We start from the raw sequence: 12,753 nt of genomic DNA, 5'->3' as shown, positions 1-12,753 counted from the left end.
TATTTGAAGAAATGAAGATCATCATTAATAAAATATTAATTTGTAATGTTGTATGAAATAATTTGAAAATTGGCAGCTGAGCATTTCCTAGCATTCTCTCTTACAAATTTCTGGAGAATTTGAAGTTAGATCCTCAGTTACCTGAAATCAAGGCAGGTTTAGTGTTCATATTAAAAATGAGTTTTGCTGCTCTTGCAAGGAGAAATTTCTGTTGCTTTTCTTTCAGATTTCCTTAAATATTGGCTAGAGCAACAAGAAGTCTCTAGTCTTTTGTGGCAGGCCAAATCTTCTCAAAACACAAAATAATGCGCTTATGGTCTCAGCTGATTCTGATGTTGTTATCATTACTCTGAAACAGGCCAGTTGTCCTGATGAAATAGTCAAATGCCCTGAGAAAAAACTGGAATAAGCAGAAAACCAACATAAAATACTAAGAAAACAGTGTTTTCCTAGCAAAAACCCTGAGGAATACAAACAGTGCTGTGACTTTGCATGAGCTCACCAAACAAACATCAGTGTTACTGTGAAATGACAGGATCTCATCAGCAGGAGCCTGGAAAGACCCAGTAGCTTTTTGTCAACAGGTTTCCTGCTCTTTTTTCGGTAAATGGGCTCCTGAGCTGGAGCATGTTGAAATGGGAAATTCCCTGGATTACAGAGACAGAAGCTGTTTTATTATTCTGTAAGTGTTGGTTTAAGCAGGGCAGATGGGATTTGCAAAACTCAGAAAATTGCTGAGCAGCTTCTGCCAGCTTGTCTTTGGTCAGCACTGACTGATCTGTAGAGTCACTCCTGGTGCTTCAGAAGAGCTGAAGCAGTGCTGTGGAGTCTGCTGTTTAGCTCAGAGGTCAGAGCAGGGCACCGAGGGTTAGGACTCCTGTAACTTTATCCAGGTGAGCCACTTTAATTACCCTCCATTCACCTTTAATCCCTGGTCTGAAATGCAGTTTAATATCGTTATTAGTATTTATAAAGCATGTGTGGATCATGGGTGCAAATTCCTCTATATGTGCACATTTTTATCATCCACTATACTCTGATTTCCATAAGATGTGTAAAGGCATCTCTTTGGCCACTATTTTTGCTGCCTCCTGTCATTGAAAGCTGTTTCATGGAGTTGTGTGTGCTGTCTGCACTCGTTTTCCCTCCTTTCTGGAGCTGATATCTGGCAACAGAAGCAGGTAGGAGCTGTGCTTCTGCCCAACTGGATCAAAAGGCCAGGCTCACTGCCTTCGCTATTAATTTTGTATTGCCCACTTCCAGAGTGGTCTCCAGGAATTAAATTCTCCCTCCCTTACACACAGCCAAGTGTTGGCACCCACATTTTATAGGTCAGAGGTTGCTGTGTTGTCCAAAATCAGAGCCTTTCCAGCTTTTGGGACAGATACAGGGTGAGGGCTTGGGCATTTACGGCACCTAGGACCAACCTTTGCTCATCCCCACAGAGTCTCAGTACAAGGCAGCCTTGCTAGAGCCCCCACAGAAGAAATTCTTCTTTTTTTTCTTTTTTTTTTTTTTTTTTCATTTTTGCTTTGTGATGAGTAGGGTACAATTATCTCAGCAGGAGATTCTGTTCTCGGGGCAGGTGAGATCCAGCTTCACTGTTATCCACAGGTGTTCATAGGAACTGGTGAAAGGAGATGCCTATTGACACTAGCCTTTAGCAGAGAAAACAGTATGAATCCATACATTGGTCCATGGAATTAATATCTTTATTTGAATATTTATATTTGAATGAGAGTGGGCTGGAGAATTATAGTTTTTATAAATTAGTTTTCCATGTTTGGGTGAGAAAAAGAGAAAGTAAAGAGATTGAATCGGAATTTAAAGATCAAGTGTATCTAGATTTCAAAATCCTACAGAGCATGACTGAAGTTATCAGTTTTCTCCTACTTTGGGTAATTTTGCTGGTTTCTCAGGGAACAAGTCACATCAGCAAAGCTAATCATGGTTTGGAGGGCTGGAGGCCACCTCTTGGATTATCTCTGCTCTGTAATTCCTACCAGGAAGGTAGTTTCAGGGTCTGTGACATATTTTGAAGACATTCAGGGCTGCTTGGTGGTTTGCTCTGAGATGGCAACTCGCTGCTGACTTGGCAGGGGTTTGAGTACCTAAGGCTGTATATTGAAAGAATACCCTTTATAGATAGGGAATCAGAGCTACTTATTCCAATGTGTTTTGTGAAATGCTGATATTCTCCTAAAAATGTTGTTGCCCAGAAAGAAGGTGTCATTCGAGTGAATTTAAGAAACCCAAACATGATTCCATAATCTTTATTTATGCTGTTTATGCATAATATTTTGAAAGTGTATGTAATGATCTGCTTTGTAAGGTGCTGCATGTATCTCTGTGTATATAGAAAACCTCAATAAAAACATTTAAAACATTTGGGTTTACAGTCTGCATGGAAGATTGCAAGTTATTTAATTATTTGTCTCTGTCCAGTAATACTAGTTTTAAAGTCTGTGGAACTATTGTGCCTTTGAGAGAATATTCTTCAATGGAAGCAGGTTTTTCAGGAAAGGACCATTTTATTATCCACTGATCAGCTTTTGGACTTCTGTTTTAATTCTGTTACTTTCCACCATCCTTTAGAGAATGCACATCTGAAACCATACAGCCAAGGCTTTATTTCTCTTTCATCTTCAACTAGTCCTATAGCTTCTATTTGCATCACTTCAATTTACAGTATGAAGTGATATAAACCACCTTTTCTTAGCTGTGGTATCGCAGGTGCTTAACAGCATACACCTCCAGAGGGCCTGTTGCTCTGAAGCCTCAACCTTGCACGGTGGGAGTGAGTGGGAGTTCTGTGACTGAATTTGGGGGTTCAGGATCAAGCCTTAACTGCTGTAACTTTACTGGTGACCTGGCATTCAAAAGGATGGCTCATATCTCTAAGTAGAAACATTTTGCAACTTCTGCAGGTTATGCAAATCCAGCTTCTCCTCCTCTCCTGATGAGTCAACAAACCTTTTCCTGGCAGTCAAACAACTCAAAAGATGTTTCTTACAGTGTAAGAAGATAAAGCTCTATGCCTACTGTATTTTCTACATAGTGAGTCAAAGGCAGAGAGAGGATGGTCAGCACATCCTTAACCTCTGCTTTCCCATGACTGACTTTACCACAATCATTCTGTACTTTATTCTTTCAGTTGTTAGTACAGATTAAGTGTTAAGAATAATGTGCAGTTTTGATGCTGTGGTATTAAACTGAAGAGATTGATATGAGACAGAAATAATGAAGAATCAGGGCCCCTCCTCAAGTCTGAGGAGGCTGGTTTAAGTTGCACCTTCAGGCACTATGAAAGCGTGTAGGCCAAGGTAGTTCAAGGTAATTCATTATAAACTCTATGCTGCAACAACCAGCCAAAACTGCTCATTATCTGTCACCTGCTTTTGATCTTCTGAGATATCTTTAAGACACTTGTCTGAAGCTGTATAGAAAGAAGGAAATTTAACTTCAAGGCTTGTCTATCAGAGGACTCTGAAAAAGAGATCCCTTTTGTAATAATTTGATCATTGTCCTTTTCTGACCAGAACTTTGCTCTTTTGTGATACTTCCAACTTTTGCTTGCAAATTATCCACTGTAAGAAACCAGGATTAAATTGGATAATTGGGTTTGGGTATGCATTTAAAGAAGAAGAAAATACCTCCTGTGTCAACATAATTTTTTCAGAAATAGCCCCAGTGCTCAAGATTTTTTGATTAATTCACAGAACTTGGCACCTCTGCCTGTAGGTATTGGCTGGCTGCTGGGGAGAAAGCCATGCAACAGCAGGAATTTTCTGAAGCTTTTCTCCCTTTGCTGCAGTGGAGACATTTGCTCTGTGATTTCTTTTGGTCAAATAGCTATTTCGTTTGGATTTTTTGTGTACAGGACAGTTTATAAAGAAACCAACTTGTCCACAATCTTCAGCGAACAGAAACTTAGCTGCATACACAAGGCATTACTTTGGGTCTTTTCTCTTCTTTCTATACTCTTTGGAACAGAAAGTTTGCTAGGGCAAAGCGTTAAAGGAGTCATGTTTATTTTTGCTATGATTTGTATGTGTGTATAGTGGCAGTGCAGTAAACCCCCTTTTTGACACAGTTTTGGCTCATTTTTCTTATTGTTGGCTCACTGGTGATAAGCCAGCTGATTAATGTGTGTTTAATTTCCTTTGTCTTTTTGTTCTTAAAAGTTTTTGCAACAATGTATAAAACCACAGTAACAATAGCCGATTTTCCAAATCATGGCAAAAATTTGTTCTAAGCTTTTTTTCAAAGATAACACCAAGACCTTTCTATATAGCTTATATTCTTCAACACATACTGTGGGCAGAGTAATACATTTATTCAGTCTGTAATATTCTTTCAATAAGAAAATATTTCTGTTTTATAAGGAGAATTTTAATCTGTTGGCCACAACATCAACCCAAAGATGAAATGGGTCTTCCTTTTGCTGTTTTATTTAGTTTACTGTATACATCATGGATTTGAAATGCTCTGGCTAAAATACTGCAATGGCTACCCATGGTGGTACTTTGCTTCAGATTTCTGTATCAAAAACTGACATCTTCCTAAATGGGTTTGCTCACTGCAAGCAGTGAGTAAAGTGTGGTCCTTGTTGGTCAGCCTTCCCCATTTCTGTTGTAGTGGGAATCTTCTCCTTAAGAGTTCCCTTTTTCTACAGAGGGACTTCTGTTCTGCTGGAGGTGGTATATGCATTCGAGGCAATAGTTCCTTATGAGAATCTCAGCTGCCTTTAGACTCGGGAAGCTTGGAAAAGCTGGGGGTCGAACAGAGGTGAGAACACTGGCTTTGGATGTGCTGAATGCCCTGCTCATCAGCTCATCACTCACATCAGTTAATTGCTGCCACCCCCCTGCCCCTGACTCTAGCTGAATGATATTTGGTGTCTTAAGCGATACTTTGGGTTAGATTTGCAACATGCAGACACCCTCTGCTTTACCTGCAGGTGGAAGAAATTTGGCAAATAATTCTGGTTTCCCCAAGGACTTGATTTTGTATTTCTTTCTGCTTCTAGGTGTCACTCTGTTTCTCCACCACCTCTTTTGTCCCCGCGAAAAAGCCCAGCCTACCCCCTCAGCGACAGTGAGGACTCTTGCCGCTCTACGCGACCCACCAAGGTCTCCAACTCCAGACTGCGCCTCAAGGACTGGAGCAGCCGTACATCTGCACTGCGAAGCACCTCCACAAGTGCATCGGACACCGACTCCCCGAGCCACCCTCTTAAAGCCATCAGTGTGGGTGCTTTGGATAAAAGGTTGTCTGTGTTCAAGGCTGAGGACCAAAAGGAGAGTCCAAAGGAGGCTCAAGATGGGGAAGCAATAGGGAGCCATTCACTCACCCGGAGCACCCTGTCCTTGGGCACTGCCACCAACCTGAGGAACCTCTCCCTCAGCCGGGCAAGCGTACGCTCCCAGGCGCTGGACATCAGGCAGAAGATCACAGAATGGGAGTGCCGCCGGGAGCTGTCCCCCAGGATGAGTGCATGTGTGGACAAGAGGGATGCTGGGGAGAGGTCGGGCAGTGACAGCTGCCCCAGCGTGCTGACCTCTCCCTGCAGTGAGAAGACGTTCGACTTCAAAGGGCTCAGAAGAATGAGCCGAACATTTTCCGAGTGTTCTTACCCAGAAACAGAGGAGGAGGAACTGCTGGACAGAGATTCCTGTCATCGGTTTGAAAAGAGATCAGGCAGGGGCGAGACTCCTGCTGCTGCTTTCCTCAAGGGCCATGCGAGGAAAGAGTCCTCTGCTGTGCTCAACAGAATACAGAAGATTGAACAGGCGCTGAAGGAGCAGCCCGGCAGAGGCCTCCCCCAGTTACCAAGTAGCTGTTACAGTGTTGATAAAGGGAGGAAAAAATCCGTGACTCTGAGTACTGTGGAGGGACTGAGCGAAGCCACAAGTGATAGCAAAGGAGGGAGTGTTATTTTGGGGAGTGAACCAGAGACACCTACTGAGATTGAGAAAAGCAGTAAGATAAAACAGGGGATTACTGCAAACTCATCTGGCCCTAAACTGCTCCTCGAAAGCCCAGCTAACAGCGCAGTGAATCCTGTCCCCAAGCCCAAACGCACCTTTGAATATGAAGCAGACAAAACCCATAAAAGTAAACCAAGCAATGGCCTACCTCCATCTCCTACACCTGCTGCTCCTCCTCCCCTCCCATCCACCCCGGCACCCCCTGTGACCAGAAGGCAGAAGAAAGAGTCACGCTTTCACAGAAAATCCCAGAATAGGTAAAATTCAACGAAATGTGCTGAATTGTCAAATAAATAAATGTGCTGTGTTTTTTTTGTTACAGTATCTTACATTCTCCTTTAATGCAGTGTTTTGGGGAAATGCTAGGAGTTGTGTGCAAGACAATTATTCTTTCTGCCAGACTGCACTGATGGGATGCACTGGTACAATACCTTTGCATGGCCACAGTTCTGGAGTACTCCAACTTTCATTCCTCAATCCCTGAAAAAGGCACTAGGATATTTGTGCTAAAGTTTATCTAGTTCATCTTGGCACAAATGCTTTTACTTGTGGTTTTTAATGGAGCATAATTCCACCATCTTTGTGTAGTGGGACTATAGCTGGTCTGTTGTAGTCCTGTGTTCCAGCTCACTGCAAAACATACCTTCAGAGGGTTTGTGTTTCCAAAGCTTGTTACTACAGCAGTTGCATCAGTTTTATGCACTGTTGGTGATTTTAATTAATTCAGTGCTTAGAAATGTTGCCCTAAGCTACTATCAATAGCTGTAGAGGATTAATGCTGAGAAAACCATGTTTTAGTGTAGAAAGGGCTTTTTGTCTTCCCTGAGTTAATGATGAGCAGAGGACATGGCTACATTTCCCTGGAGTCTGGGAGCTTGGCTTCTTTTAATTAGATGATTTCTCTTGAGTTTTGGAAATATAAAGCTCATTCTGCTCACCACTTAGAAAATTGCAGGCTTCTTTGTTGGCATTTTTAACAAGTTCACCTATCTGTGCATGTGTATGAGATACACAGACTCTTGGTATTTAGTGATGAGCTTTGCAAGTGACTGTTAAACAGCATCTCAGGCCCACATTATCAGTTCAGCACCTTGGTGCTTGATGTTGGCTCAATCAGTTGAAAGCTTGTGTCAGCACAACCTGACCTGAAGTAAGCTGAGTCCAAAACTGGGGAAGAGAAGCCTTTAGAGTCTGCTCTGCTTTTAGGAGATACCTGCTTCTGAAATGGATCAGACAGCTCTGCTGATGTGTGTTGTTTCTCTGGGAAAGGGAGGGAGTGTGGAAAGCCAGGCTGTGATTAGCAGTGCTTATCTTTTGAGTTCTGGCAACAATCTCAGTTAGAGGAAGTAAATCTAGTTTTTAACAAGAATTTTTATACAAACCTGACCTAATTTTGCTCAGAACAGCATTTCCAATGCATTGAAGATGGTGGGTTTTAAATGTTCTGATATAAATGATAACCTTTATTAGAAAATTAAGGTGAACAAGTAAAACGGTCTGTATACTGGGTGGCAGACTAGAATGAATAACAGGAGATAGTTCTTGCAGAGAATCACCTGTGGCGAAGTGATCCCAGTCAGTCTCTGAGTACACGCTCACACTGAGTTTGAGACCACACAAGTCATCTCAGAACCACAGTATTTTGTTACAATGAGTTTGTGACCTGAAGTTTTGCATCTTCTTTCAAGAACAGGCACAATTTATGCTTGCCCCTGCTGCTCTGCAGGTTCAGTCTCCTGTCATAGCAGAGTTAGTAGCACTGTTCAGCAAAGGAGCCTTTCTTCTGGGTGGGCTAGTAAGTACAAACCTGAGAGAAAAGTAATATTTATCAATTTAAGCTGTGATTAGTGGAGGGTAAATTGAAGGATTTGCAGTGTTATCATATGTACCTGATGATTCTTGCGAATCAGTTTGACATTGTAGAGGGTAGGTTTCTGTTTGTTTGTAACAGCTTTGCCCTACTGTAGTTTAGTGATTTCTCTGGACTTACCTTTGATTAATGTTGATCTAAATAAGCTTAAATCGGTCTCCCAAAATCACTGGTTTGCTGGCTGACTTCAAGGCTGGGTGGAAATCCTTTATAAAATATTACCTTTGTTGTGTTCCCTACTGTCCTTTCTTTCATAACAGTAAGCAGAATTCCATCATTTACAATGAGCATGAGACCATACAACTTATCTGAGAATGACAATATTTAGTATTAGTTATTGAAATCTCAGTCTCTAAACTATTCTCTTTTTGAGAACAGATGTTATCTTTTTTTTTTTTTTTTTGAGAACTGTTCTCTGTTAGAAACATTATGTCTACAGCCTGTAGCTGTGTTTTTCACTTGAAAAAACGTGGTTTGCACTCACTAAAATGTCATGAGAATCAACTGTGGATATTTATTCTTCTAACATTTTGGTTGAAAACACTGGTTTTTGTTTTGTTGGCTAATTCAACAATATAGTAAAATGGAGGAAGTCTCTCGTATTTCCTGCTAGCATAGAACCAGTCTGTATTCAGGGGACCTGGTGCCCACAGTAGCTTCTACACCTCAGATTGATGTGAGCTGGACATTCCCTAGCAGTTGGAGATCCTGTGATGCAGACAGAATGCAGGACAGGAGTGTCATGGGATAGGCTGGGGTCACATGAGCCACAGCTGAATGCTGGTCCACAAAGCTATCCCCGTGTTCCTATCCAGTGTCACTACATCACAGCATTGCCTTGAAATCTGTAAGAGTTAGGTATTTAACTACTTTGGAAGGTCTCATTTCATATACAGGTATGTATTCAGTGCCTGGGCATCCTTTATAACTGTGAGTAGGTCTGGAGGAGCGGATGTCTGGATCTGAAATGCATGGTTTGTTTCTGCCATGGTCCTGATGTGCATAACATGGACCTGGATATTCTTAAATTAGGGAAAGTAGAGAGAAAGGGCTCCTAAGCCTGCCCCAGACCCATAAATCTGCTCCAGCTGACAAATAGGAAATGCTCTTGTCAGATGCAGTGTCTGAATAATAGTCACTGTATTGCCTACAGGGATACTCTTGAACCAATTCACAGGCTGAAGTTGGTCTCATGAGACTCTGTCACTACCATGTGGATGTTCTGTCAACATATGTTTCACTGTAGCTGGGGAAAAGAGGAAAGGGGGTTTTACTGCAGGATGGTTTGCTGTTAATCTAGTTTGAGTATCAATGAGTAAAGTATGAGCATCAGCACAGCCTCTGCAAGCCTTACAGCACCCTGGGGTTTATACCCTGACCTAAGCCCATTTTTCCTACATTTTTCAGCATTAAGTCAATAAAATGAATGCTAGCCCCTGTATAGCTGGCATGCAAACCCTGCAACTCCCAGCTTTAAGTGTAGACTTTGCCTCAGATCAAGTAAGTTAGAGAACATGGAGGGCTTGGCCTTCTCCTCTGCTAGAACTGCTCAGCAGCACTGGGGCAGGTGTGGATGAGAGGTGTTGAATTCCCCCTCCTTCATGTACCCAGGTAGGAGACTAGTTGTTTGGGTTCATCTGACCCAGCTGCCCTTCACCTTCCTGACAGAAAGCCCAAGCTTTCAGGCCCCCAGCCATCAAGCCTGCGTTGCTTGTCCATCACAGAGAGACTTAATTTCCTCTATCCTTTGTCATTTGCTGCCAGAGCTTGACACAGGCTGTGCAAGGAAATGGGTGACTTTCACATGGGTCTGCCTTTGGCATTTGCAGACTGACCTTTATGTGGGAGCATCTCTGAAGGTTCAAGATGTGAGTGTTTTCAGACTAAGGGCTACATCTCCCAGAGCAACCGATGGAGGAATGTTTTCCAGAAAAACTTCTTCCTTGAGGAGAGAGGGCCACGGGTTTCTGGGGGCCCTGGCAAGAGCAAGGCAATTTCTAATCTGTGCTGCTAGCTTATTCTGTAGCCTTTGAGAAATATAGCGTATTTTCTCGGTATTTTCTCCTTGTCCACACAGTGGGGATAACTACTTCCAAGCTCATGAACGTGTCACATATTACTGCGCTAAAAACTGCTGTGAGTGCTGGACTTGAGGTCCTCTAAAAATTAGTCCTTAGAGCATCATGTGTGATTGGTTTTTGTTGGTCATTTTACAAATATTTCTTAGCAAGCAGATGCTCAGCTGCATGTTTGAGTCATTTTGCATTCTAGTTACTAATTACTTACTGTTTTAAACTTCAGGAAATCCTTTGAGTTTGAGGATGCATCGAGCCTGCAATCCCTGTACCCTCCCTCCCCAACTGAAAATGGGACTGAGAGCCAGCATAAATTTGGATCCAAGAGCACTTTAGAAGAAAATGCCTATGAAGACATTGTAGGTAAGAACCTGCTGCAGAACATGGGCTCACACCAGGAAGCTGATCTGTTGTGGGCATTGAACATATGCTTTGTGCAGGAACATTCAGTGTGGCCAGTAAAGAGGGATTAAATGGAGAGTAAATGGGTTTGATGCATCAGTGCAAACATAACCCTCAGTCGGCTAACAGGAGGTCTTAATGCCTTCAGACTTCATTGGATGGTATTGGAAAAAGACTGTTTAGTCAGCTTTTTGTCATGCTTTTCAAGAAACAAATAATTCTTTTTTATCAAGGTTTTGGCTTGAAGCCTTGAGTGGTGTAAAAATGTAAAGAACTGAACTTTAGATGGTGTTTGCAGAACTATCCAATAGCAAGATTAACCTCATAGGCCTTGCGAGCAAGCCTGAGCTTTTCAGGGCTCCTATACAGGCTGCCTCAAAGCAGTTGTTTGTAGCACAGTTCTAGGTCTTCCTTAAGTCCCAGTTGCTAGTTAAAGAAAAATTAATTTCCTTTAGCTGTACAACCATCAGGAATGTGCAACAAAAAGACTGTTTTGATTAAGCTTCACAAGAAAAACATGTTCCTTTTGGTCTTAGAAGGAAATGTATGGCCTATGCATACATTCTTTTAGCATCAAAAAAGTTGTTATAATTACTGAACATTGGGCAGCCCTTCAAAGCACAGATTTTCCACACAAGTGATGACTATCTGCATTGTTTTTAACTCTTTCAGTGTTGTATTATTACAACAGATACAAAGGGTACTTCATTTTACTTTAGACAATGAATCTTTATCTACTGAAAACTGGAAAGCTACCAAGATAGTCAGGGGCCCTAGAGCACTTGTTCTTTGAAGAGACACTGGCAAGCTGGGCTTGTTTAGTCTTGTAAGAAGGACCAGAGGTGACCTAATACTGCATACAAATGTTTGAAGGGCAAAAAGATGATAGAACAAAACTCTTGTTGGCCCTATCAGACACAGCAAGAGATAGTGGCCACAAATTGCAGCCTGGAGCTCTTTGTCCTTACACACAACTTCTGCCTTTAGCTTGTCAGCTTCAGTGAAAACAGGAATTTACTCTTCCCATTTTCATCTGTACCCTCCCTTTCAGAATACACAAAAATGCTGCTGTTCAGTATCTGTTAATAAAAAATTAGAGCTTTTTTGGACACTAAAAATTCTTCTTCTGTCCTTGCAATTCATACTCGAAAAAGTATAGTGCATTAATTACAGCGCTCATCTTTGCTCAGGACATGTCAGTGTGCTGCCAGATGCTGGATGGTAATGCTTCTTTTCCTTGCTTTGGTTTGTTAAATGTCAAAATAAAATGTGCAGGATTGGTAAGAAGCTTTCTTCAAATGATAATAAAACTTGCTTTCAGTAAAACAAAATCATAACGGGCTTTTCCAACTCATGGGAACTGTAAATCAGCTCCCTGCAGATTGTAATTTGGGCATTTTGACAGGGCAGTGGGAAGAGAATGCAAAATTTCAGATCTGTGGACAAACAGAGAACTTCATTGTTTTGTACTGCTTTTTAACAAACTCCAAAGCACTTCATTCAGTACAGGCAGTGCAGGGGGAATACCAAATCAGTATAATTCTTATAAACTGTCAAGCGTGATTAAGGTCAAGCCAAACTAGTTTGATCTCCAGCTTTAAAGAAACTATCATAGTTTTGTATATCACATCTGCATAATTTATACCAGTAGTGCTAGACCCCAGCCTCTAAGTAGCTCTTTCGTGCTCATGCAAACCAGGTGTCCATAAGAGTGAGTTTATTTTATAGATTTCCATCTGCTTCAAAGCTGTAAAGGACTCCGTCATTGTTGCTTTTGGTTTTCTTTGCAACCAGTTGCTCTAGAGGTGGTGGTATCTATACCTGGTTGAAACTCCAGCCTCCCTAAAAGCCTGTAGGTAGTTAAAATATTGTCACTGTAGTAATAAACTTGATTATCATTCTTCCCCCACCTTTCCCTGTAGAATTAAAACTTTTAATACAAGTAAGTGCTAAAACACAAGGGGAAAAAAGGCTGCAAATCATGAGCAATGCTTTAAGCACTGTACTGTGAGACAGAATCATAAAAAATATTCTGGTTGGAAGGGACTCTGGAGTCATCTGGTCCAACCTCTGCTCAGAGCAAGGCTAATTGCAAAGTTAGATCAGGGCTACATCTGGCTGAGTTTTCAAAACACCTTAGGAGGATGGTTCCGTTGTCTCTCTGTGCAGCCTGCTCTACTGCTTAACCTCCACTGTGAAGAATTTTTTCATTCTATCCGTTCTGAATTCTCCTTGTTGCTGTTTGTGACCCAGCTCTTTCATCCTCTAAGAAACACCTGGCTCTGCCTTTTCAATAGCACCTTCTAGCTAGTGGAAGACAGCAGCTGGGTTTCCCCTCAGACTTTTCTAGGCTAAGCAGTTCTAGTTCCCTCAGCATTTTCTTGTTTATGTTGTATGCTCTGGCCCTCAGCCATCT

General features: G+C 41.8%; 2 protein-coding genes across 3 annotated transcripts in view; both read left to right on the top strand.

The window, feature by feature from the left end:
• Window positions 1-12,753, top strand: part of RPL27A (ribosomal protein L27a) — a 224,431-nt gene that overhangs the window by 140,350 nt on the left and 71,328 nt on the right. The window lies entirely within an intron of this gene.
• Window positions 1-12,753, top strand: part of DENND2B (DENN domain containing 2B) — a 135,312-nt gene that overhangs the window by 56,366 nt on the left and 66,193 nt on the right. For both annotated transcript variants that reach the window (XM_061342426.1, XM_061342428.1), the window contains 2 exons: window positions 5,030-6,247; window positions 10,162-10,298. In XM_061342426.1, the coding sequence (XP_061198410.1) occupies window positions 5,030-6,247; window positions 10,162-10,298 (1,355 nt within the window). The remainder of the gene's footprint in view (window positions 1-5,029; window positions 6,248-10,161; window positions 10,299-12,753) is intronic.

Source organism: Neopsephotus bourkii, unplaced genomic scaffold (genome assembly GCF_033783945.1).
Source record: "Neopsephotus bourkii isolate Nb327-2 ecotype Australia unplaced genomic scaffold, CSIRO-AGI_Nbou_v1 NB_1792, whole genome shotgun sequence".
NCBI lineage: Eukaryota > Metazoa > Chordata > Aves > Psittaciformes > Psittacidae > Neopsephotus > Neopsephotus bourkii.
Note: the sequence above shows the minus strand (reverse complement) of the source record. Positions and strands in the feature narration are given on the sequence as shown.